The 27,379-nt window shown below is 42.9% G+C and overlaps 1 protein-coding gene across 10 annotated transcripts in view; it reads right to left on the bottom strand.

Annotated features, from left to right (window-relative positions):
• Aak1 (AP2 associated kinase 1) overlaps positions 1-27,379 on the bottom strand; it is a 159,689-nt gene that overhangs the window by 46,210 nt on the left and 86,100 nt on the right. For all 10 annotated transcript variants that reach the window (XM_005385640.2, XM_013514695.1, XM_005385642.2 and 7 more), the window contains 9 exons: positions 25,035-25,143; positions 23,411-23,553; positions 13,310-13,431; positions 11,876-11,957; positions 11,105-11,237; positions 7,594-7,697; positions 4,294-4,373; positions 1,875-2,029; positions 551-855 (listed from right to left, as the gene is read on the bottom strand). In XM_005385640.2, the coding sequence (XP_005385697.1) occupies positions 551-855; positions 1,875-2,029; positions 4,294-4,373; positions 7,594-7,697; positions 11,105-11,237; positions 11,876-11,957; positions 13,310-13,431; positions 23,411-23,553; positions 25,035-25,143 (1,233 nt within the window). The remainder of the gene's footprint in view (positions 1-550; positions 856-1,874; positions 2,030-4,293; positions 4,374-7,593; positions 7,698-11,104; positions 11,238-11,875; positions 11,958-13,309; positions 13,432-23,410; positions 23,554-25,034; positions 25,144-27,379) is intronic.

Below are 27,379 nucleotides of genomic sequence, written 5' to 3'. Positions count from 1 at the left end.
ACATTTTACCATCCCTAGTGAATTAACACTTAGGAAATAATCAGCAACGGATGCTAAGCTAACAAGGAACACTGAAAAAATAGATGAGATAGACAACACTTCAACACACTGGTCTTGCTATTAATAAAAAAGAGGACAAGCACTGGTCTCCCACTGTGACAGATAAAAAACACAGAGCTGTCAGGCTGAACTGAACACTGAGCAGCCTTCAAGAAATTACCAATTTATACAGAGGAGAGAGGAACATCTTAACAAATGGCACCACAAGACAACCAGGCCAAATCCAGAATGCCGAAAATGCCTCAGCACAAATAACCTAGTCTTTATAAAAACATAAATGCACAAGAGAGGAAATAAAGGGGCGAGAACCTACGAGTAAAAGAGGACTTAAAAGGTATTTTAAAAATGATGTAATGGTTCATTGCTCTCTCATCTCAGCGCTTCCCAAGGAAGGCATCTTCTTCGCGGAAGATGGGTCTGTACCTCGCGGGCCTTTGGACAGTCACGGCACAGCTTTGCAAAGCATGGGTTACACACTTGACCACCTTACCTGCTGAGTCTGGGCCTGCTGCGGCTGCTGCGGCTGCTGCTGGTAAAATGTGCCTGCCGGTTGCTGTGGTGGCTGCTGTGGTGGCTGCTGCTGTGGTTGCTGCTGTTGCTGCTGCTGTTGCTGCTTGAGGAAGAGCTGCTGCTGCTGGTGCTGGGGTGTGGCCTGGGCCTGGGTGGAAGGTGTGGGCTGTGGGATGGGTGGAGCCTGTGGCTGCTTGGGCTGAGATTGTGCCAGAGGCTGGTTGGGTGGGGGTTGGGCTTTTGGTTGGGGAACACTGGCCAAAAGGCCAGGCTGATTGCTGGGTCCTGCAATGAGAATAAACTCCACATCAGGGTTTGAAACTTCTCCAGACACAAACTGCTTTCTGCCTTGCCAAAGCTATAAAGAGGGGGTGATAAATAAGCAGCATATCCCAAGGTCCATGGGCTCCTTGCTGTCTTTCTACATGCTCTGTTCCACCTGGAAGGTCTTTTTATCTTCTTGCTAAACACTATGTGCTTCAATTTTTTCAAAACAGGATTCAATAACAAGGTTCAATACTTGCCTCCTTCAGAAACTCTTCCCTTATGCATCATCACATTTATTACTCTTATAGTCTACACCATGACTATCTACACAGTCAATTGGAACTGCTGCTACCATACGTAAACACAATCTCTGCACCAGATTATACAGTGCACAACAAAAGCGTTTTCTGGTGTTTATGTGTAGTTTACACAACCCCCACGTGGATGCCCAGCTGTGAGTAGGTAGTCACCAAATTCACCAAAAGCAGCTGCCTGGTAGGAGAAATGAGGGTGGTGTTCAGCTACTTGACACTCTGAGTCAATCCTCTTTAGGAAACACACAACTCACTCATCTCATTAGAAACAGAATGTGAAAAAAATGGACAAGATACTTTAAGACGCAAAGCGTTAAAGAAACAATCTTCCTCTGTGAGTGTCAGAAAGAGGTGAGCCAAGTTTTCTTACAAAGAAAAAATATATGAAACAAAGAACTAGTACAGGATGAAGAGACCAAACTAAAAAATTTGGTCCAAGGAGAGAAGGCCAAGGACCTTGGAATACAGAATTCCATGTTTCTCAAAATTTGGCCCAAGGACCAAGAAGAGAAAAAATAGAGACAACAGACTCCAGCAGTCTTTGACATCCACCTGAGAATACAGTGAGAGGTCTCTCCTTTGCAGCCACTTGCCATAAATTTCAGTGGTGGCTCACCTCAATTCTTTATGTGCTTCTGGATTCCATTTCTAAAGCAAAGCCAGGTTTGCCAACATGGCCATAACGAGGAGATACACCGACTTGCAAACCAGTCTGTTACTCACCTGCAGCCTGAGGTAGAGGCTGAACCGTGGCCCTCTTTCGAGGTGTGAGGGCTGGCTGAATGGGAAGGATTCCTGGGTTTGGCTGAGTCTGCCCAGCTTTAGGCCGCTGGCGGGGTGCAATTGAAGTCTCTGTGGTAGGAATGGGATCTGTCAGTCTAGAAAACAAAAAGGAAAAAAAAGTCCATTCCAGTTAAAGTGTGGGAAAGCAAGAGGGGAGTGGGCAGAGTGCATGATACCCTGCCCAATGCTCTTCCAAACCTTGCAGATCTGCTTCATCTATTCTTCCTAAAAGGTGGACTACAGAGTGGTACAGTGTTAGTAAATGTATTGAAAAAACATTTGATGGACAAATAAATTTTTAATACACTAACCAAAATACACAGAGCAGATGTCTTTCAGGCAGAACTTTTTATGTGTGAAGGTACAAGGGTAAATCTCAAGGAGAATATACAATTCAATGTTTCTTAAGCTTATTTGCTCTTCGGAGTCAACTGTTCTTAGAAATTATACTTTACGGAGTACAAGTAAGGTTAAGGTCAAAATGCACAAGTTTCATGAGTATTTCCAAAACATGTCTGCCACAGGGTCCATGAAATGAAAAACAGGCAGCAAAGGAGCTGTCCCCAGGTCCTTCCCCAACTTCCATAACTCCAAGGTGTGTTCCTCTTGGATACAGAAACTTCTCACTGGCATCCTGTGAGAGAAGCTCTTGTGCTGTGTGGAAAGCTGAGAATATAAAAGCTATCATATCTGGAGAGGCTGCAGCCCGGAGAAGGGAGGTGGGAAGGGAAATGGAATAGATGTTGGAGAATACAAGAAAGGTATAAGAAAACACATGGGTGAGGGAAAGGAACAGATTCCTGTGAAAATCTAAATGTGAGCCCTTCCAGGCTGGTCTTCTCCTGAGAGGAACATAAGATATAGTCAAAGAAATTATCTGTGAGCCTTGACTCTCTACTAACTGTGTGATAAAGGCCACGTCATGTCTTTCAGCCTTGGTCCCTTATGTGTAAAATGTGTAAATGTGTCTATGCGTTGATAACTAAGAAATCATTTTATAAACAACAGCATATTCGAACTGTTAGTTTGTAAGGACCTCAATGCTTGTGCTCTGTGGGAACAGAGAAAGTGATCCTTGCTTGGCTTCCCAGTATAACATGTTCAGACCCCATACACGACAGTTCTAAATTCAAAAGGCTCAGATAATTACAATAAACCCCAAAATGATTTCCAAAGAAGTGAGCACGGCAGTCTTACTGTAAGAAATCAATAGACTACAAGCAACACATTTTGCTTATTTATAAAGCAAGCTTGCTACATTTATTAAAAAACAAAGTCACATTTCTTTAAAGGCACAGCTGGAATAACTATGCATATAGCACGTATTCTATAAATAGCCAAGAGCTTTTAAAATGAAAAATTATTTTACTATTCTATTAAAATTCACATAGTGACAAAGGATCTAGAATTCTCTGTTGACACAGTTTATTGCTAATATCTCTTTGGAAGGAACAGGAAGGACATACACATCTCCTGTGCACCCCCCAGAATTTGCCTCTTGCAAGGTCTGGCAGCTATGAGGATGTGCACGGCAGATTTTCAGCACAGCGAGTGTGAAAGACCAACTGCTGTGCTACAAAGTCCAACACAGAGTTTGCCCCGAAGCCATGTCTCTCATAGGTTTCTCCTAGCCCTCATATTCCAGATGCAGGGACTCCTAGAAGGAAAGGGACTCCTCTGCTGGTGGATTTGGAGTAAGGACCTGCTAACATGTTTGGTGATAGATTCAAACCATCACTCTCCTTCCTCTCTCTGGGTCACGCCGGGCCTTCTGTGGGTTCTCCCAGCCTTTTCTGCCTCTTTCCTGTTCTCTCGCTCACTTATGCATTTCTCCAGTTCACCTCTTTGAGTATTTAATCACTTCTTAGCATCTGCTTCTTAGAAGATGCCATGTGGCACAGAATGTGATGAGCGAAGCCCCGCAAGGCCTTTTGTTGTTCATCAACTTGGTGCTTTGTTCTGCACGTCCCTAACATGGCCCGAGTCACACAGGGAAGAAGGAAAGGAAGGTAGAGGGTTAGGGTAGTGGACATAGCTAACCACAAGCCAGGACACATGCTGGGAAACTTGTACTAGCAACATTTGAAGTCTACCTGGCCTCATCTCTCATTGCCCCTGTGTTATTCCCATGCAAGAAAAACAGCTGTAGGGTTCTAGATTCTCTTTCAAACGTAGATCACAGGATTTCATTATATTCTTCTTGGCATTCCCAAAGAAGAGTTTCTGCAAAGGGAGACAAGGCTTCCTTTCCCCATCTGGGCACCCTCTGGTCATGGCAGCATGAAAATCAAGAAACATGAGAATCCTGCCCTGCTGCTGAACCTCCAGCAGGACATGTGCACACAAAGGCATTTCTTACCTGGCCTTTGGCTGGGTCTTTTTTGCAGCTGCCTCACTGGCTTTCACTGGTTCAGGAAGCTTTGCAGGAATGGGAGAGTTCTAAAGAATTGAAAGGAGAAAAAAAGAAAAGGGCATCACAGATCTCTCTGTAAAAGGATAATCAGCCTGATAGTACTACACTTGGGAATCTTTAGTGTGACCATCCCTGATCCCCATTAGAGGGAAGGGAAGTTAACCAAATACAGGCAAGACTCGGTCACAGTCAGGGAAACAAAGTGGCTGACAAGATGAGAGAGCAGTCTGCATGCAGTACATTCTTCCCGTTACTCTCCCCCTGCTGCACCAGGCTCAGCGCACGGGCTTCATCTTGGTCCATTCTCGTGCTACTACCCAGCTTAGAAATGATGTTACAAAAGGAATGGGAAAGGGAGATTGCATTGTTCAACTTCCCGGGTACTCTACCGCTGAGCTACACCCTCAGCCTTCTTTATTTCTATTTTGAGACAAGGTCTCACTGAACTGCCTCAGCTGACCTTGAACTTGTGATCCTCCTATCCCAGCCTCCCACCTAGCTGGGATGACAGGCATGCATCACTGACCCCAGCCCCTACTGCTTCTTGAGGGAGCACCAACTAGACGTCCTGAACCATACAACAGCTCAACACTTCTGAGCGAGTACCAAATGACTTATGGTTTGGATCAAGAACAGCCCCAAAGGCTTATGGGCAGAGCTTCTGAAAGGTGACTGAATCAAGAAGCCGCTACAGCTGACTTACTGCCGGGAAGTGGGGCCTGGGTAGAGGCAGGTCATTAGGGGAGTGACCTGGAAACGTGCATCTCCTTCCCCAGCTCCTCTATTTTCTCTGCTTCTGGGTAACCATGACAAAGCAGCTTTGCTCTGCCCAGGCCCTTCTGCTACATACTTTCTGCCTTGGAACTAACAGACCATAGGTTAAAAAATAAGCAAAGTGAACTTCTTCTTCCCGTGGTGGGTGCCCAGCACTGTGTCACAGCAATGAAGGAAGTGACTAAGGCAAGTGGGACTTGCAACGTTTACTTTTTAAAAACTTGGTACCAGTCTGAATGCTTTCAATTCTCTTTCACGTTATTTACTCTGTGAATGGGAAAATGAGATTGCTAAACAAACAAAAAAAAAGTAAAAACGGTCATATGAAGTTACTGTACCGTAGTCTTTGACTCAGTTTGGGTCACCTGGCAAATAATACCATCATGCTGGCTTTTAGGAGGGTCCTCTCATTTCCTTGTATTCCCAGGAGGAACTAACTTCTGCTGGAAAACCAGCTTCTCCTCCAGCTGTCCAGCCATCTGAATGAGGACCACTGCTGACCCCAATGTGGCAGTGCAACGGGAATGTGATTTATCGGTACCCCTCCAACACTTAAACTTCCGTGATATCAAAAGTTCATCATCAGAGAAACCAGCAAGAAAATTTCAATTAGAATCTACTTATTAGAGCATCCATTAGTAAAATATGTAAGAGAACTTGATCTAAATATGACATAAGAATATGCCAAGATTATAAAGAAGGTGTTTGCAAAGCACTTTACTCTGAAAACTGCGCGTAGGGTTTAGGTAAGTGTGAAACATGTGCTCATGGTTTAATGCGTGTGAGGAAGGTAGAGAAGGAGGAGTGTGTACTTCCTGCCTCGTAGGCCCCCGGAGGGAAGGCCTCCGGCGCACAGGGAGCCACGGGTGGGGAGCGCCTGTCTTCCGGCTGGCTCACTTCCTGCCTCGTAGGCCCCCGGAGGGAGGGCCCCCGGCACACGGGAAGCCATGTGGCTGAGAGCACTGTGGCACGCCGGCCTTCAGGCCGGCCACCGCTGCTCAATTGAGAACTATCATGACACAGAGAAACAATGACACAATTGGCCCACCATGCACAGGCTGCAGATGCCCACCTAAGGATGTGTGTGAATCATTCAAACGTGGAAAATCCCCTGGGAATACATGCTATACAATGGGCCACTCTTGCTCCTGCCATTGAGAACCAGAAAGGTCTAGAGTCAGCAGAGAAGCAGCTGCTGAACAAGGACTCGGAGAACATGAGAATGCAGACTAAGCCTGAGGGGTCAGAGGTCCTGTGGACTGGGGTCATGAGAGCCGCTCAGAAGCTATAAACCAGGAGGACCTTGCACAATACATGCGGAGACTCTCTGGAAGCCATTCTTCCCCTGACAGTACAGGCTGTGGTAGAGCCCCGGAGAAGTCTGCAACAGGATTCCTGCTGCCTGTGCTGACAGCTGGGGAGAGGACACTAACTGGTTGTGGGGTCCCAATGCGATGGAGGTTGGAGAGAAAACGCTACAAAAAAAGGCTTTGGCCCCAGACAGCTCACTTGATTTTTGACAACCCTTAGGCTGTAAGTACTTGTTAGATCCTTCTTGTGTATCTCTGTCTTCCTGAGAAACCACTTCTAAGATACCAACATGTATTACAGCAGCCATTGATATTTTCCTGCTAATCTATCCATAACTCTGCAATGTTTGTATTGTTCCTATCCTATTTCATAAATGGATCCATGTTTATTATTATGTGTTTCCTACAACAACCATTGAGAATATTAATGATTATTCAATAGGTCACTCATGTATAGTTCTATTTATTTTCTTTTGAAGATACCTAAGTAGAGTACAACAACTATTGATAATCTCCTACCTCTTTTGTCTCTAACTCACTATTATTTGTCTATTTGTTTTCCTGAGAAACTATCTTGTAGATAACAATACGTAAAACAATAACCATTGATAATTTCCTACCACTTTGTCTGTAATTTGGTAAGCCCCCCCCCATTATTGTTATCCTTCTCTTACTCTTTAAAATAAAAATAAAAATAAAAATAAAAATAAAGAGAAGGAGGAGTGTGGATTACACATGGCTGCAGCAGAAGCAAAATCAAGAAAGCACTGCAGCAAGAACTGGTAGGAGCGGCTGTCTCTGCAGGAGGCCTGGGGGAAGCCCAAGGCCTTGCCTCAGGAAGGCTGAGTGTCTGATCACCTCTAGGGAACACAGCAGGCCACAGCCGAGACAAGACATGAAATTGCCCACTCTTCACTCAAAGCTTCTAGTGCAATCCCTGGGACTTTTTTTTGTTCATTAACTGCCTCAGTTTGATAATTATATTCCATGGGAAAACTGGATCCTCTTTATAGCAGCTGTTTCATAATTAGTTTTGCTTGAATGGTTCTTCACAGATAAACCAAGGGATATCTACATTCATTTGAACAGCTGATTAATACCCCAGGAACTCAAAATGACAATTTCATAATGTTTACTTCCCCTTAAAGCATCACAGACATACCTGTACATTTGGAATTGGGCATTCTTTCTTGAGTAGTTTAAATGAGAAGTAGGAGACCTGGTAAATATCCGGCCTTTTGTCAGGATCTGGTTCCAACATATACCCTAAGACAAACATATGTAAACTTACTTAGTAATATCCTAACGGTTACTACATTGGCTAGGAAGCTTAATGTTTCTACTATCAGACTTTTGTTGTTTTTTTAATTTTTATTTCTCATAAAAGTCAGAAAGCACAATTAGCTCTTTTCCTTAAAAATAAAAGTTCTGAATTTCCTATAATAGTTAATATCCAAAACAAAACAAACTATCTTAATTGTAAAAATGCTACTTGAAGTTCAAATTCTGTGCCTTGCACAACAGGGCCATAAGCTGTCAATATTGAAGTTACCCGCTTCATGTTTGGACAGCGAGGATGGTCTTGCTTACAGCTTCCCTGGTTAATACTCTCTTGCTAAATAAATGACTACTTTTCATCACCAAGACCCAAACTTCATGAATTTACTTACTAATCTTTTGTTGGAGATAACAGCCGGTTTCTAGTTTAAGTTATAAAGTAACACACAAATCTACTTTAACAGTGATCCACAGGCCTTTTAAACTTCTACATTTTCCTTTAAGGTTCTGGGGCTCAAACCCAGGGCCTTCCACATGTTAGGCAAGTGCTGTATCTTTGAGCTATACCGCCAGCCCACATTCTGTCCTCTCTGAAGCAGAAAAATTCCTCAGGAAAAGTCTTTGAGAGAACACAAATGCATATGTAAATGTACAAAGAAGTACAATGCAATTTACTGCTTAAGTGGTGAACAAATGGTTTGGATACAAAGTTCAGAAAAGATCAGTGAGGCTACAGCCTTGGAAGCCTTGGTAGGGAGGCAGGACAGAATTTTAGGGGGAAAGCAAGGAAAAAGACAGTTCAAGTGAGAGAACATGTGAACAAAGGTGACTTAGAGAAAGGCAAGAGAATTAATGCTCTGTTGCAGGGAAACAAAGGAGCTGGGACAGGGTAGAGAGAGTGTGTGTGGTGGGCTGAACCAGACTCTGAAGGGTCTTAAATGATACTAAGGATTGGGCCCCATTGTGTAGAACCACCAGCCAGCCCCTCAAGTTTACGGAACAGTACATGAGACAGGGGTGTTTTGTAAGAATAATTTTGTAAGGGCTGCGGATGGAGCACAAGAACCTAGGTTCAATCTCCAGTACTGGCAAGGGTATTGGGTACAGGCATGAGCTGGCGGTCTATATATACTATGGTGACAGTACTAGAAATCGAGAAAACCAATGAAAATAGGAACTCCAAAAATATAATTAATACAGCTTAAGCTGGGTGTGGTGGTGCACGCCTGTAATCCCAGCACTCAGGAGGCTGAGGCCGGAGGATCGGTGCAAGTTTGAGACCAGCCTGGGCTACAAAGTGAGCTCAAGGCCAGCCTGAACTGCACAGTGAGACTCTGTTTCAAAAAGACCCCCACCACACACACAAAAAATACCGCTTAGGAAATGAATGGATTTCCTTTCTTACTAGGTAGATCCAAAGCAAATCTTAAATTTCATCCATCCAGGCTTGAATGACAACACCATTGACGAGATATTGTAAAGAGAAAAACCTTGTACTGAAAGGTAAAAGGAGGGTGAGGGGCAGACAGTAGTAATGAAATAGAATTTTACACATCTGAGGTTAGGGTATTAATGGATTTTCAAATAATGTATTTGCAAGCTGAAACAGTTTTGGAAAGCTGTAAAGTACTAAAGGTATTCATAACGAGTTGTTTCCACTAATATGAATTTACTGTACAAATGTTCAGAAGAAAAAAATTACCAAAAAAACTACTAACAATATTAAATTTGGCTATTATTTGTATTTCCTTCTAATCTTACCTACATAGCTGTAATTCTAGTATATATACAATGTTTCACTCTGTAAATAATCTAAGAATCATTAAATGCTATACTTGGTCCCTTTAAATACTCCTAATCCCTACCTGTCATTAATTATTGGAAGCGGTTGGCAAGTCTGACAAATAAAAGCTACAACTATTTTTTTTAAAAAAAGCTATAACTATAGCAGATATGGTTCATACCTATAAAGCAGTACGCAGAGAATTAAGGCAGGGGACACAAGTTTGAGGCCAGTTCAGGCTACATAGTAAGTTCAAGGCCATTTGAACTACATAATGAGATTCAATCTTAAAAAAAAAAAAAAACTAAACAAATAAAACAAAAACAAAAAAGCTGCAAGTATATTAACCTGAATAAGCTACCTGTATTTTCTCAGCTTCAGTTTCCTCATGTGCATAATAGGGATAATTACACTTAAAATATATAGAGTTTTGGGTTGGGCACGTTCGGTGGTAATTTGCCCCGTGTACACAATGCCCTGGATTCAATCCCCAGCATGGCCAAAAACAAAACGAAACAATAACCTATAGGGTATTTTGGTTTATTTGCTTATTTCATGCAACAAAGTCTTGCTATGTAATCTAGGCTGACCTTGAACTTAATATGGAGCCCTTGCTGGTCTTGAACTCTCAATCCTCCTATTTCAGTGTCCATAGTGATGCAATTCCTGGGGTGCAACATCAAGCCTGGCTATGCAGGGTTTTAAAAATTCAATGAGCCTCAAGCCCCTCAATACATGTCAGATGCTCCACCTCAAATTTGGTGTGTCTATTTTTTTCAGTGTATCCTACCCTGGGCCCAAATTAGGTGGCTCAAGATTTATGATCTAAATGGTTAAAACTTAAGATGCTAAATGCGTTGGCCAAAGTGGAAAGATGATTTTTTTTTAAATCTCTACTTCTTTAGCATTTTAGTATGAGGTCTTGTGCAAAGATTACTTATTCTACCATCTGGTTAATGGATGCTAGTACTTATGTTTGTTATGATGATACCCCAAAAAATGGAGAATCTTAAGCACTGAGTTTAGATACTCGTTATACAAATCCAGTGATTAATCTAAATGAGATGATAAACCTGGTTCCACAGTTATAAAGTCTTAATTATGTATTCATTCCAGCTAATGCATTGCAATCATTTTCATTTGAGTTGCTTCCAGTTTGGCAAAGATGAATTTCTTATCAGTTGATACGAGTCAGCGGGACACCTTTGGTACCACAGCTTTTGTACAGATTGCAATAGAACACAGCACTACTGCACTGCTGAAAACACAACGAAGATTTCTGCTGCCGGCTCAGGTATGAAACAGTTTAGATTTCAGCAGAAAGATGCATCACTCCAAGCAGACACCATTAAATTATCTTTGTACTCCCTCCCAACTATTATCACTGATTGCTTTTTTTTTTTTTTTTTTTTTTGTGCGGTACTGGGGATGAACTCACAACCTCACGCTTGCCAGGCAGGCGCTTATGCCACCGAGCTATATCCCCAGCCCCTCAATGACTGCTTTACCAATGGATCTAATCTACTGTGCCTGGAATCTAACCCATTTACCTTCCAATTCATTCTTAGTAATTAGAGATAAAAATATAAAACTAAAAACTTGAAATACTTACTAATAAGGCAGTGCATGTCTTGAGAATATCGGGAGTTATCAGGAATTGTGAAGTTCCCATCACAAATTGCCACCTGACTCTCTCCGAATGGCAGAGTGAAGTAACATAATTTATATAACAAACATCCAAGAGCCTAAAGAAAAAGAAAGAAATCAGATTGCTACTCATGGTTTATTTAGCTTAACTCCAAGAGAATCTAATGAGAGATACTGGCACCATCAACTTTTACTAGCAGATATAAATACTGCATGACATTAAAAACTTGAATTTAGAAACCAACATGACTATTTAGAAGCTCAGTTATTTCTACCATTATTACCAAATTATGCTCCAGTAAAGGGTAAGTGTTTTGCCAGGCATGGTAGCGCTTGCCTGTAATCCCAGCACTCGGGAAGATGGAAGAGTAGGATTTCCATGAGTTCAATGCCAGCCTGGGCTACATAGTGAGTTCAAAGCTAGTCTGAACTACATAGCGAGACCCTGTCTCAAAAAACCAAAAAAGGACAAGCATTTTACCTGTTTTGCTCTTAAAAACTAGCAAATATAAGTAGAAACCACCTGAATAATTTTCACAGGGCTCTGAAGTAACTTTCTTTGTTACGTTCCAAGAAGCAGTGGTTGGTCCCCTCACATCAAGAGCAGTCCCAAGGGAAAGTAGACAATGGTACGGTACAGGTACCACCAGGCTACAGCCCTATCTGCATGAATACTGACAGTTCATGGTCGATGACAACCAATATCTTGGCTGTGCACAGGTTAGTTGACACCTACCCAAATATCTGCCTTCGTAGTGATGATTTTGCCACTGTACAAGTTGACCATTTCTGGTGCTCGATAGGATAGCGTTGTATATCTACAATCAAGAGATTCATTTTTTGTTAAATATATTAGTGCTATAATTAAAAACCAGGAGCAGCAGAAATTTTTATTACGTTAATAGAATCCAATTCCCTGGGAGCAATCTACAGAAGAGAGCAGGAAATATTAGTGCAGATAAAATGAGAGGCTGTCATTGGTACAATGATATCATCACACCACAGCCCTCTATAAAATGAAAGGCTGGCATCGGTACAATGATATCATCACAGCGCAGCCCTCCAGCACCAGACCTAATCTAGAAACATGCTGGGATCCAGGTATGAATGCATTAAATAAGCCTTAAAAGCAACTTTTCTTGGGTCTTCAAATGACAAAATCTTCTCCTATAAATCCTTTTTGCCTAATACATATTTTGCTGGCTAAAAAAAAAAAATAGTAAATCTTTTAAATGTGGCTCAACAGAGATGCAATACCAGCTAGGACACTCGAGAACAGCAGAAAGTGCAGTGGGAGTGGATAGGTTCAAGTGCCTTTGATCTCTGCTCCTGAGCAAGGCTGAAACAACAGGGCTCTTTTTATCTCTGGCTTGAGAAAACAGTGTAAGTTCACCCTCAGAGTGGTGTCTTGGGGTTGCTCAGCATGTAATCTGTGCTGCCCCAGTCTCAGAATCCTAGCTGGGACTGATTTAGGTATCTGTCGGGACCTTGGCCCAGTTGTTCTGCTCCCCGTTTGGCTGTCTGGGATGACGCATGCAAGGGGAGAGAGGGTCAGAAGTAGGAGTGTATGCTACACATCTGACTGACAAGTAGCACAGTGCGTGTGACTGTGACAAAGCCAATGCTGTGGATAAGGGGAAAACGGGTCAGGTTCTTACTGAATGCACAAGTCTAAAGTATGTTCCTGAAAAAGTCAGTGCAAAGGCAGTCTGTATAGACTTCAAAAGCCTTCCTCACCACCCATTTGGGTGAGTTCCTTATGAGCAGGAAGGAAGCAACAATTTAGGACTCAGCATAAAAGCACATCTCTCTGACTGCTAATGTCACAGTTGTGATCACACTTGGAAGTATCACAGTACTTTTACAGTGTGTACACCACTCAGCTTCCTATGGACTTGTGATGCTATACATCAAAATACGTTTGCACAGTGGCCATAGGACTATTAATAAAGTGTAAGAAGATTCCTTTATTTTATGAAGATCAGTGCCTGGGAAAGCCTTCCTTATTTTTCATTTAAAATCAAACAACCCAACCGGGAATAACACGCTCTGAAATGAAGGTAACTGACTGGCACCATCTCTTCCCACTCTGCCTGTCTCATCCATTCCCTGAAAGAAGAACTGTTCGTCTGATAATGGACAAAACCACAGGAAAAGAGGAAGAACTTACTTCTTAATCTCATCTTCTACCGCATTGACTCCCTCGACTTGTGGATTCTGGAATTTGTTGGTGGCACTTCCAAAGTCACACAGGACATAGTGGCCTCGGTCATGCAAGAGGATATTTTCAACCTGAAAAACATTCCCCAACCATCCACCCCAAGATATCATTTAGCAACGCACGTGAAACTTTGGCTTCACTGTCTCATAAATAAATGTTTTATTTCTGCCAATCTCCTTAATGTGCATAAGAAGTTATTCCCTGCCAAGTACCTCAATGGGGGTCATCCCAAGGAGAATAGGAGAGGCGCAGAAACAGGGTGAGGTGAGGGCAGAGAGGGTAAAAAGCGGACACGCTGTGGCAGGGGAAGGCAGAGTCTCACTGTCCCAGGTTTCCACCACATTTCTCAACGCTGCAGAAACAGTGCTCACTTTAGCCGATACTTTAGAACTCTCGCTCTTCTTCAGTCTAGAACACTCCCCACCATCGTCCCCAGCTCCCTAAACAACTATTAAATTACCAAGCATCTTTCAAATCCAATTGCAATCTCCTGTTTTGAACCCTTCCTCGGGCCCTCACTCAAATACCACTCCTTCCTATCTTCTCTCCCTATTTCATTCCTCCCTAATGTCAACTACTTCATTTGGCCCCTTTACACTCCTATAGTAATGTTTTTACTATACTAGGTTAGGGTTTTCAGAAACAGTGTATTTTATATTTAGTTACTTCTCCAACTAATAAAAACACCTGGGGGCAGTTTCCTTTTTGAAATATTATCCTGCTGGGTGTGGTGGGGCACACCTCTAATTCCAGCACTCAAGAGGCCGAGGCAGGAGAATTGCTGAGTTCAGGGCCAGCCTGGGCTCCATAAGCAAGTTCAAGACCAGCCTGAACTATATAGTGAGACCCTGTCTCAAAAAAACCAAAAAAAAATTTTTTTATCCTAATTTTGTTTCCGTAAATAAAGTCTCTGGGCATTGGTAAGAATTCTAAGTAGCTAGGAGCTTTTGAGAACCAAAACTCAGAGAAATCCCTGGTATCAAAGGATGCTTCCAACAGAAACAAGTGCGAAAGAGTTTGGGCACTCTGTTCTGATGAGCCTTTGGTATGGGGAACCAAGCTGACTGGTAGGCCGGAGGACAGACCTGGCTGTGCGGGGCAGTAAAATGATGGCTGAAAAATCCTGTTAGGCCACTAAGACTGTAGTCTCCATTGTCTTTTGTCTTCAGCCTTCCAAGGACTGACCACCTTTGGAAGGCAAAGGCAGAAGTAGACTACGAGCTACTTAAAGATAAGCATCTGCTCTTGAATCACATTTGCAGCCTTCTCTACACAGTGCCTTCTGTAGTGCTTGGTCCAGAAAACGTTTGTCCAATAGAAAAAAATCAAAGAAACAAAACATATATAACACTGTGTGTGTCGATTTAATCTACACGCAAAGAGAAACAGTCAAGCCATCCTGAGCATATACTCACTTGGACAATAAAGTAATTGCAGCAAAGCAATATTGATGTTTTCGATCTGACTTAGAAGTTATAAAATAGCAGTCATCATTTAATGAACTTTTACTATTGTCAGTAGTACTATACGCAATACTTTATACACGGATTATTCCACTAAATTCACTTAATAACAATAATACTATGATCCCCATCTTGCAAACAGACAAAGTCAGGCTCAGAGTGATTACGCCTCTTTGTAAATGTCATACAGCTAATAGGTAGTAGAGCTGGGGAGTGAACCTAAGCAATCTAACTTTAGAAAAGAACAGAAGATTACATTTCTTTCAGGGCAGGAAGCAGGTCAGAAGCAGTGCGATTACTCAAGGATCCCACCCTCCGGGTTATGATGGCTCCATGGATGGAAAGTCCAGCATGAGGAAGTAACTGCTTGAGCTGAAGCTGACCCACGATGACTTTATATTGGCACAGTATGTTGTACTGGTGTTGAGGACAGGGCTTTCTTAATTCCTATGTTCAAAAATGCCCCATAATAGAAATCTAGTCAAAAAGGAGCCATGTCTAAACACTAGCCATGCTGATTTGATCCATGTCTCCTAAGCATTTTTTGTATAACCCAATTTGTTCTTTATTCAGTTGTTCACTGTCTGCCCACCAAACCGCAGCTGTTCTTCAAGACCTTGCTTTAGGTCCAACTCCTGAGTAAAACTTTCCATGATCACCCTACAAAATATATAGACCTTAGTGTCGACAGGACAGGGGTGGAAAGGCCTGCAGACCAAATCAAGCTATACCCATTGATTATAGTTTATGATAGCTTTTTTCTAATGGCAGATTTGAGCAGTTGCAACAGTCTTTATGGTCAACAGGCCTAAAATATTTACTATCTAGTTCTCTGCAAAAAAGTTTGCCAACCTCTGGCCTACAATAATCACTGAGTATCATTTAGTATTTTTCACCTGTGTGTGGGTATTGCTCACATATTTATGCTTGCCTTCCCAAATACTGTATAAAATCTTTGGGGCCAGGACACTGTGTTATGCCTGTGTATCCCCCACAACACCTCGTCTAGTACTGTTTACACATTAAGAACCCATCTGTGTTGCTGACAAAATCAGTGTAATTTGGCAACATCTCCCTCCCTGGCCTCATGTATCTTACAAGACCATGTGAAACCATGTTTCTCCTACTGTACATGTACTCTCTCAGAATTTTTCTTCCTTTTTTTGTGGGGGGAGGAGGAGTAACTGGGAATAAAACTCAGAACCTTGCGCTTCCCAGGTAGGTGCTTCTGCCGCTGAGCTATATCCCTTGCCCCTTGTCAGAATTTCTCTGCACATTTGCTGGGAGCATCAAAAGAGATTCACAAAGGTGAAACTGCTTGGAAGCAGCCACCTTAGCCACTGCTGTATTCTCCACCTGCTCTTGGGTATCCTGTAAGTTGCAGCTCCTTTGGAAACTGCCAAGGCCAGACTAACTACTCCTGTCATCTGTCACCATTACCAACAAACTACTCAACACCCAATGTGGTATGTGGTAATAACACTGGATGTGAGGGGCAGAAGACCTCAGGAACTATTTCTCATGTTTGACCTGGCCGAAAGGGTAAGTTTCTTCTGCCTTGCTTCTCATCTGCAAAGAGAAGCTGATATTTCCATCACTGTTGTTACAAGGCAAGTGAGAGAACGTGGGTAAAAGAAAACTGTCAATCTTCCTACCATACGGGAGATACTACCACCATGTACTTAGGCAAGAAACATGCCTGAATTTCCACTACATGCCAAACACTTTTCTAGATTCTAGGGATAAGGCCATGAAAAAACGAAGAGCTTAGAGTCCCACTGGGGATAATAAGAAAATAATTATAATTGCCTGGTGGACACAAATGTTATGAAACAAATTCTAGCTTGTTAGGTACACGTAAAGTGAAGAGGGCTGGCTCTAAACAGCCCAGTCAGGGAAGACCTCTCTGGTGAGGAGAGCAGAGACCTGAGCGAGGAGAAAGCAGCCAGGGATGAGCTGCGGAAGAACGTTCCAAGCAGAGGACAGTCAGCCCCAAGGACGGACATGTGCCCAGGTGTCTGAATGTGGAAGTAGCCAGTGTGGTGGACCAGCACTGTGCTTGTGCTGGTACTGGAGAGGGATCTAAAAACATGGTATAGCACATATTAGCATGCTCTCACTGTGGGGGAGATGATAATGTGGCCCTGGAGAAAGTTAAGAACTTAGGTAAGTACTAATTACAGGAATAAAATAAAGTACAGAAGCAAAAGGGATGATGATGAAGATGATGACGATGATGACGATGATGGCTATCAGCACCTAACAGTATTAGTATATGCCAGTAATGTCCTGTGTGTGTGTGCATGCGTGTGTGTGTGTATGTGTGTCATATTGTTTGTTGTTTTGTTTGGCACTACTGGGGATTGGGCCCAGGGCTTCTGTATTACCTGTATCCCCAGTTCTCTTTATTTTTTATTTGAGACAGGGCCTTACTACGTAGCTAAGTTGCCCAGGCTGAGCATGATTCTCCTGCCTCAGGCTCCCAGCCTGCTGAGACTACAGGCGTGTGCCTTTATGAGGACTCCCATGCAGTTTTACTTACAGAAGCTTATGCAATCCTTGCAAAGCCTTATCCTCCTCCTTAACAGATGATAAAAGGGAGGCCAGTTTGCCTCAGCTCACAAAACTGGTAGAACAGGATTTGGGCTCAGGCTGCCCAGCTGCACACACCACACTGGAGGAGCAGGGACAGCTCAGACTGGGAAAAGAGATGGGAGCAAAGGGGACGTGAACCAGTAAAGTGGACCAAGGAAAGGCTGGGAAAAGCCACTCGGGAGGCATTCAGAACTGCCGAAAGGTCGGCAGCACAAACAAATGGCCATTTATGAAAACCACCTTGGCAAGAGAAGGAAGAGTGAGAGAAGGGAGAGCAGCAGGGAAGGTGTGACACTCCTGTGAGAGGTGACCTGGGCCAGGTCTAGGGTGCGGCAACTAACAACACGAAGGGGTAGGTGGGAGAGAACAGATGAACATGCTCACAGTGCAGCCCTAATTCTTTTACGTCTCGCTGCCAGGTAGCTCTGCAGTACACGTGACTGTACCATCAGGTGGTGTGGGACAGTCCCACCGGGTGGTACAAGCCAGCAGGAACATATTAAATGAGATCAAAGAAGTAGAGAACCAACTAGATACTCATACATCACTGTCAGAACACTTCAGAGAATGTGCATAGTGGCACCTTTTTTGGCAAAGCCCCTACAGATATAAGCTGAGACTGGTTACTATTGCCTCCAGTCCTCAAATATTTCAGCTCTTTGAGAATTCGATGCTGCTGACCTTATTTCCCAACCTATCAGCTGAAGAGGGCTATTAAAGCTGTCTCTCCCTAACTCTGCGCACAGCTTTCGCTGAAAGGTCTGGAAAGCCACCTCCTGCTGACCTCTTCATTACAATGTTATTCCAAACAAGTCTGGCACAGAAAATTTATCATCACTGGAAAACTAGAGGATTCAAGGAATGCAGGTTTTCAAACCTGTGTTTCTAAAAACGGGAGAAGAATCTCCATCCTATTATACTCCATGAGATCAAAGTCTCTTTTATGACAAAAAAGGCTGCCATCTATGACTCTTTCTACCTGAGTGCGCTTAAGCCTTAACCTTTTGTTCCTCTTTCTTACGTGCTTGAACAACCAGCACTATGTAACACAACAAAGCAAGTAACAGACAGAAAAGCCTCTGCCTTCACTCTGTTTTGATTACCTCATTAGATGTGCAGAGCAATCATAGTCTTTTGGTGGCAAGGATTTTCACTGGTGAAAGGCAAGGGCTGATTTAGATGACCTTCCCAGATCTAGAACCCCATAATCTGCAATTTTTTATTTCCTCAGAGAAATGAAAATTAAAAATGGGAGAAATAATTGAAGGGTGGCAGTAATATGCTTGAGGAGCGATCTACAGAACAGTGTTTCCATTATGATTATTTTTAGAACAAAAGCTGCCTAAGGACAGGGACGCTTTCCAGCTTATGTTCTACATGTCATGGTGGCAAGAAAGATGGTGCCCGAGGCAGGCAGGGCAAGAGGGGCTTTCCTGGTCGTGCGTGTGAATGGGCAGCCCTGTACCCGGGCAGGTACTGGCTTATCAAGGTGCACAACATCCCTGGCCTGTGTCCTCTCCAGTCCCACTGACTTGTACTTGCAGCGCTGCCTTCTCCACAGAAGGATGGAAACAAGTAGGTGGTTGGGGACAGATTAAACGAGATCAAGGAGCTAGAGAGCCAGCTTCCCTGGCCAAGAGGACAGTAAAGGACTTCTTGCTTCCCGCTACTGCCCGGAATGTGGCGGCTGGTTCCAGCAGCGATTTGGGGCTCAGAGTGGCCGAGGCTCACTGAGGCAAAGACAGAGCCAGGGAAGCAGAAGGTACGTGGGGACTTTTCACTCAGACCTTGGAAAGCCAGAGGTGCAGCAGGCAACTGTTACTGCTACCATGCACACATGAGTAGAAATCAATGAAATGTAATCCACAATGAAAGCACCTAGGGGTGCCGAGTGTCAATCTGAGAGGTTTAAAAAGCTCCAATCGAAACAGTCTGGAATCAGCAACATAAGCAGCAGCAACAAGACCGTCTCCGGTCAAGGCCTCTTCCCACAGCCCTTATGCACGTCCCTGTTTCCATGGTAGGAGGAAGGGAACAGAGTCGGTCTCCAGAACTATGGCTGGCAACCTGGGTAAAGTGCCACCAGGGAAGCGAGGAGGCAACCTGTTCCTCCTGCACCGCCTCGCGCTGTGATCTAGTGAGCAGTTCACAGCTGCTCAGTCAGGGAAGGAAGAGTCTGTCCTGCTGCCTTAGCCACGCCACAGACCCATTCTGCGTCCCCAAGGTCCTGTCACCAGGTGCTGCTGGCCCACACCTCACAGCAGCACTTCCCCAACATAGGGCACTGCTATCCTAGAAATATACAAACAGGAGGGGCAGGAAGTGATTACCATTTAGACTTTACACAACTCAGTACATGTTTAAAAGGTTAAAGGGCAATTTTGTTTAAAAATATAGGAATCAGGGGCAGGGCGTTGTGGCGCACGCCTATAATCCCAGCACTTGGGAGGCTGAGGCAGAAGGATTGTTGCGACCAGCCTGGGGTACAAAGTGAGCTCAAGGCCAGCCTGAACTGCATAGTGAGACCCTGTGACAAAAAGACAAAAAAAAAAAATAGGAATCATACTCTAAAAGTGTCTGCGTGGCCCTCTGCCTCCTCCCTCCTACCCTCTGGCCCTATTTACTGTGCAGCACATACCTAGAGACTGACACGCTCTTTCCTTCAGACACCTAACAAACAGACACTGTTCTCTCCACTCTGCAGATAGTAAAACTGAGGCTCAGAGAGGCTAAGTGACTTCAGGAACAAGCCAAGGAGCCAGAGAAGGGAGAGCTAGGGAGAACATGCTCTCTCTAAGGAAGGGATACCATGAAGGAGCCAAAGACCACAGAGAGAACAGATGGACTGAAAAGTATCCTTTGCACTTGGCAATTATGAAGGTTTTTTTTTTTTCCCCGGTACTGGGAATTGAACTCATGACCTTGCGCTTGCCAGGCAGGCGCTGTGCCACTGAGCTAAATCCCCAGCCCCGGGAATTATGAAGGAAGTGGTATGCTCATCTCTCCCATCTGCTCTTCTGTTAGTATCAGTCACATAATCCTGTAGAACTGGAGGGCAAATATGACATCTCATGTTGTATCATCCACTGAAATACCACACTGAGCCAGGCATGGTGGTGCATGCCTATAACCTCAGCACTCTGAGAGGCTGAGGCAGGATATGGAGAGGCCAAGGATCACAAGGGGCACAGAAGCAGTGCCACACTTCTGCCCTATTTCAGTGTCCCTTATGAACTCTTCTTTAGAGGCAGCAGTGAAAAGAGGTCAGGTCCTTAAATTCTGGTACCACTTCTCATTCAAAAATATAAGTGGTGTCCTGGGGATCTGCCGTGTTCTGCAAAGGCCCACGTATATAAGCTTGGTCACCAGCCTGGTGCTTTGGGACGTCTTAAGAGGCAGGGCCTAGTGGAACTTCTTACGTCGCTGTGGGCATGCCCTTGAAGGGAGCTCTTCCTCTGCCTCTTTCTCCGTCTCTAAACCTGAGCTGAACAATCTCGCTCTGCCATGGGCTCCCTGTCAGGATATGCAGCCTGCCACACACTCCAGAGCAGCAGGGCCCGTTGATCATGGGCTGGAGCTTCTAAAACCGTGAGCCAAAACAACCTTTCCTCTTTAGGAACTCATTATCTCAGGCATTTCTTACAGTAATGGAAAGCTGACTGACACACGCTGACAGCATTCAACCGAGAATTTCACTCACTTTTAAAGACAACTAGGAATAAGGTATCAACACATCTAGAGCAGAGGCCTGCAGTCACCCTAGCCTGGGCTGGAACTGGCCATCCACCAGCCCTTACCCATCTGCCCGTCTCCACGCACCTGGCTGTCGCAGCCCTCCCACTCTGCTCTCTGACCGCTCCTGTCCCACCAACCCTTCACAACTTTCCCAAGTATCCCGACCACCGCTGCCTCTTCCCACTGTCTGACCATATATCATGCAACCCAGTGTTGCTCTACTTACCGCTCTCTCTACAGTTTACTCCCTTCTTCTTGTTTCAAGGCTAAATATTCCATTTATAGCTCCTCACCAACAATACTTTAAACATCAAGGGTGGAGTATGTATCTGTGCTACTCCCATGAAGTGATGTATTTATATTAGGTACATAATCAATATTCACCAAGATGCATTCTCCTTTTTCTCTCAGGGGAAAAAAAGGGCTGTGGACAGAGGTACAAGGGAGGCGGCTATCTAACGTTGTGGGGGTCTAGGCCTGTGTTCCTGTATCGAACTGCGTTCACCCAGGAGTGCCAATATGTGCCGCTTCATACCCACTAGGGTGTCTAAAATAAATAAGGACAACAACAAGTTTTGGTAAGGGTCAGGAGAAAGTGGAAACACTATATATTGCTAATGGATATGAACAGTGTAGTCACTTTGGAAAACAATTTTGAATGTTCATCAAAAAGCTAAAACACAGTTACCATATGACCCAGCAATTCTACCTCCAGGTATACCTAAGAGAATTCAAAACAGAGGTCCACACAAAAACTAGTACACAAATATTCATGACAGGACAATAGCTAAAAAGTGGAAACAACTCAAATGTTCACCAATGAATTAATGGAAAAAATTAATCAATGGATAAACAAAATGTAGCATATCTATACAATAGAACATTATGTAGCTATGAAAATAAAGTACTAATAAATACAAGAACATAGATGAACTTTAACCTGTTAAGTGAAAGACATAAGATGTCACCTGATTCCATTAATATGAAATGCCTAGAATATGAAAATACATAGACACAGGAAGAAAGTTAGTGGAAGCTGAAGGCTGAGGTAAAGGAGAAGAATGAGGAGTGATGATTAATTGATACAGCACTTTGGCAGACAATGAAACGTTCTATAACTGGACAGTGATGTTTTGCCCAGCCTTGCAAATATAGTAAAAACTGCTGAAAGGTGAATTTTATGGAATGTGACTTGTATTTCAATTGTTTAAAAAAATGTAAGTATGTTGCCATGATCATTTAGAGAGTACAAAAACAGCAAGAGTTGCTTATCAAGATTCCTGGCTGGGTGTGGTGGCACACGCCTGTAATCCCAGCACCCAGGAGGCTGAGGCAGGAGGGTCGTTGGAGTTTGAGACCAACCTAGGAGCTCAAGGCTAGCCTGACCAGCGAGACCCTATCTCAGAAAGACCAAAACAAAACAAAACAAAAAAGATATGAATTCCTGGAGTTTCCTGATATCACCACCATTTTCTAGGCTAAAATGTTCAGTGTAGAACCTAGCAGCCTGCATTTAACAAGCACAACAGGGGACACAAGCCACTAGCTAGGAAACATGTTTCTTGAAACACAGATATAATGAAAAGAAACTGTAATTTAGAATCAGAAGATCTAGATTCAAATTTTGGTACTGTTCTTTCAGAGTTATATGACCTAAGAAAGTCATACAGCCTCTCTCCTACTCAGTTTTATCAACCGAAAAATGTATTAAAGCATCTCTTTCTCCAATGAGAAAGTATACATAAGGAGTAACAGAGTAAGTGGCACATAGCTGGTGCTCCATAAATGCTAAGCCAAATCCTAATCGGGTGCCAAGTCCATCCAACATACATTATTGAGTGACTATCATATGAGAGGCACAGTGCAAGGTGATGGTGATCAGTAGCACTGATTTTAAAAGTAATCAATTAATGATTTTTTGCAAAATATGAAACAGACTTAGAAATCACACATTTACAAACAATTTAAGTGAATATAATGTCTCTGAAAATGTGAATCTGGGAGTATGGCAAGAAAAATGAAAACATCATGGGTTCTGGTATTTGATAACTGCAATTTCTGGAGGCTACTTATGTAGCAGAACTGACACTGCACTGTACTTTTTTCTTCATATCTGCTCACCCCAAGCAGAATTAAGCTTGGAGTTAGGGACCGTGCTTTAAAATTCTTTTACATCCCCACAGGACCTACTCCATCCCTGGGACAGAGAGAAAACACTCAGCAGGAATGCACATAGTGACATGGTGTGGTCCGCTACCTTCAGGTCACGGTGGATAATCGGAGTTTTGCACTGATGCAGGCGGGCGACAGCTTCACAGGTATCACAGAATATCTGCAGCACTTCATTCTCTGTAAAGCCTGTTTGTAGGCGCTGGTTCATCAGATTTACCACCTGGCCTCCTGAGAGGGGTGTGAAGCAAAGGAGAGGTTATAAACAGCTTTGTCACTCAGACCAAGAGAAGGAGTGGCTATCCAAAGAGAAACAGCCAAGGTGAAAGTGCCAAAGCTGATAATGGCCAAGCCAGGCTGGAGCCCCAGTGTCCTCGAAGCTTAGGAATTTTTTTTTAAACAATTCAAAGCTTCCTGTAATGCACTGAAAACAGTTTCTTTCTTTTATAAAGTACCCAGGCATAAGCTGCCCTCATTATGTCTTCAAGATTAGTAGGAGAACTGATACAGTGGTGCTGCTGTAGTTCCGTGCTAATGCTAGCCCTGCTGTGTAAGAGATGAGGCCACAGCCTCACTTGCCATCCCTTTTTGTTAGGATCAGACGGTACAACAGACCCAGGGAGCAGGAAGAAGACAGCATTACAGCCTGTACTTTGGGACTATAATTCTGGCCTCATCACTTACTGCTTGGCCTGTGGAAATGCTATACCAGCATTTCATCTGCGGGACCAAAAAACTGATGACCTCTCTTACAAAATCATCCAGATCTTTGTACTACTGCCCAGCCGCTAAACATTTTATTGTCCAAAAAAGAATGGTCAGGAGAAAATGAACTGTCGAGTTCAAATTGGTAGTATTTTGCAAAATCAGTTCATAGGTAATATAATGAAGACTGAAATTACTGGTTAACCTTACAGTTTTGGGATAAACAATGTAATTAATTTATAGACAGTATCTTTAAAGGCAGGAAAATGTTACTAGAGCCAAGGGCAATTATAAGACAGTAAGACAATGACCCAAGCTTGTAGGTGGCAGCTGCTTGGGCCAAAAAACCCAAACCCCTGAACAGTGGTAATATGGAATACAGTCAACTCTGTGACTACATTCAATCTACAGTCTGTATCTCTCAAGACAAATGTTCTTTGCAACTTCAAGCTTTCAACTACTTAAACACCACTGTTAACAGAAGCATCATTTGAATGCAGCCTTACCCGAAATTGCAGCTCTAGAGCAAGGAGAAAAAGATCATTTCCATCCCACAAAAAGGATTCTTTCACCAAGGAACACAAGGATGATAGTGTAAGCGGGGAAGGGAACACACAAGTGAGGGGGTGGGGAAGTAGCACTGTTTCTTTGGTCCATCTGGAGTTGGGCCTTTATGATGTGTCTTCATCATGTTTCAAAGCATCACAAAGAGCACATTCATTCAAATTCTCCTATGTCCTCATTTATATACATGACCAAACCTTCGCAAACCCAACAAAGACAGGGTTTTGTATTATCTGTGACTTTTAATTGTTTGTGCCACAGTTTCTTGTCACCATAATAACCTAAAGTTTATAGTATACTCTGTATCTTTTTAATCTCTTTCTATCCGTAAAACCAAAACAACACAGTTTAGAGTACAATACACACTAAATAAAATGATCTCTATGCCCTTGATAATCAAAATGCTAGAGAAAAGAGGTCCAGAATATGGTTCATACACTTACCCCTACAGAAATCCATCAGAATGAGAACCTCCCATACGTCACCGCTGCTCACACTGTTGATGCTAGAGTCAATGTAACCCACAATATTCTTGTGCCCTGACAGGTCCCTCTGTGAACAAGAGTTGAGAAATATATTGTCAGTTACAGGCACCAATAGATAAAGAATTAAGCCAGTCACTGCCACTAGCACAGACATTTAAACACAGAGAGGTAACAATAATATGTTGAAAGGTAAGACTGAGAAGCAAGGTCAAGACAGATTTCTAGCAGTCTCTGAGATTCATAGCCAAATACCCGATAGGAATTCCACTGACCTACTGCACCACAGCCTTCTCCAGAATCCAAAGTCAAAGGCTCAGCCTTTGCTTCTGGGTTAGCTACCTGCTCACTGCGTTGGTGCTCCATGTAACCCAGAAGCAAGGACCCTTATCTCCAGAAATAATGTACAGGAAGAGAGAGAGAGAGAGAGAGAGAGAGAGAGAGAGAGAGAGAGAGAGAGAGAGGGAATAAACTGTTTTTTAATTCAGAAAAAGCAATTATGTTTTATCTGGTTGTAGGGACAAAAGTGAATTCAACTTGACTTTAAGCGGTTCATTCTGTTTTGTTCTCTTTAAGAAATACATGAAGAGGGGCGCTGGGGATTTAGCTCAGCGGCAAAACGCCTGCCTGGCAAGCGCAAGGTCGTGAGTTCGGTTCCCGGTACCGGAGAAAAAACCAAAAAAAAAACAAAAAAAACAAAAAAAGACATACATGAAGAGGCCAGGTGTGGTGGTGCACGCCTGTAATCCCAGCATTCGCGAGGCTGAGGCAGGAGGATCATTGAGAGTTCGAGACCAGCCAGGGCTACAAAGTGAACTCAAGGCCAGCCTGAACTGCACAGTGAGACCCTGTCTCAAAAAGACACACACACAAAAAAAAAAAACAAAAAAAAAGAAAGATGGGGCATCAGTTGGAACTGCATGTGATCTCAAAGGGCTGCTCATAGGAGTGATTTCTCCAACAAATATTTACTGAGCACCTCCTTGAGTCAGGACCTGTTTAGGAACTGGAAGTTGTCTCACACCCTGGAAAGTCATTTCAAAGTCCACTGAGTCAGATCTTTGTAGCGATAATATTAAAATCCTGTCAGTGAGAACTAAGCTGGAGAAGGAAAAACATGAGCAAGCTGAGTAATATGATTACAGCACAAATATACGCTGACTTTTTAAAAATCAGTTTGAATACGTTGTTTTATTTTAAGCTTAAAAGAATGAATGTGGATCCTTGCTTCACATCATGTACAAGAAGTAACTCAAACTCCAGGTGAACGCCTGTAATTTCAGCCACTCAAGAACTGGAGGCAAGAGGATCACAAACCCAGCCTTGGAAATTTAGGAAGATCCTGTCACAAACTAAGAAAAGAAAAAGGGCTGGGTATGTAGCTCACTGGTACAGTATCTGCCTACCATGTGCAAGGGGTTCAACTCCTGGTAATGTAAAAAATAAAAATTGAAACATATCAAAGATCTAGAACTTCCTCACAGGAGACATGCACATTTCTTTCTAACCTTAAGCAAGGCAACAGGTTCTTACTTATGATACCTACATCATAAAGAAGATAAATTTCACTTTGTAAAATTAAAAAAATTTGCGTTTCAATGACTCTAAGAAAATTAAAAGTCATACAATGGAAGAAAATACTTAAATCACACATCTGATAAGGATTCAGCACTCAGAAGAATATATAAAGAACCCTTACAACTTTAGAATAAATAGAAAATACTGTAAAAATCAGTAAAGGATCTGAACAGACAAATTTTCAAAGAACATATACAAAAATAGCACACACATGAAAAACATTTCATACCATCAATCATTATAAATGTAAATCAAAAGCACAATCAGATACTATTTCACATCCACTAGGAGGGCTATAATCAAAAACATAAATAATAAAAAAACATTGAAGATGTGGAGACTGTACCCTTCATGTACTGCTGGTAGGAATATAACATCTGTCAGTCCCTCGAAAAGTACAGTTACCATATGACCCAACAATTTCACTCCTATGTATATACTCAAGAAAAAAGAAAGCAGTACATTCTCACAAAAATTTGTATAAAAATGTTCATAACAACATTATTTGTAATAACCAAAAAGTGAAAATTACCCAAATGTCCACCAGCTGACAAATGAATAAATAAGATGTGGTGCATTTACCACGCAGACATAAAAAGGAATGAGGTACTGATACATGCTGCAATAGGGAGGAGCTCTGAAAGCATTATGCTAAGTGAATGCGAGACATTTCATAGCCTGAGTGAGTCCATTTATATGAGATGGCCATGATATGGAATAGGAAGCAA

Source organism: Chinchilla lanigera, unplaced genomic scaffold (genome assembly GCF_000276665.1).
Source record: "Chinchilla lanigera isolate Chin_1 unplaced genomic scaffold, ChiLan1.0 scaffold00023, whole genome shotgun sequence".
In the NCBI taxonomy this organism is placed as follows: domain Eukaryota; kingdom Metazoa; phylum Chordata; class Mammalia; order Rodentia; family Chinchillidae; genus Chinchilla; species Chinchilla lanigera.
The sequence above is the reverse complement of the archived record's forward strand: the minus strand, read 5'-3'. Positions and strand labels throughout refer to the sequence as shown.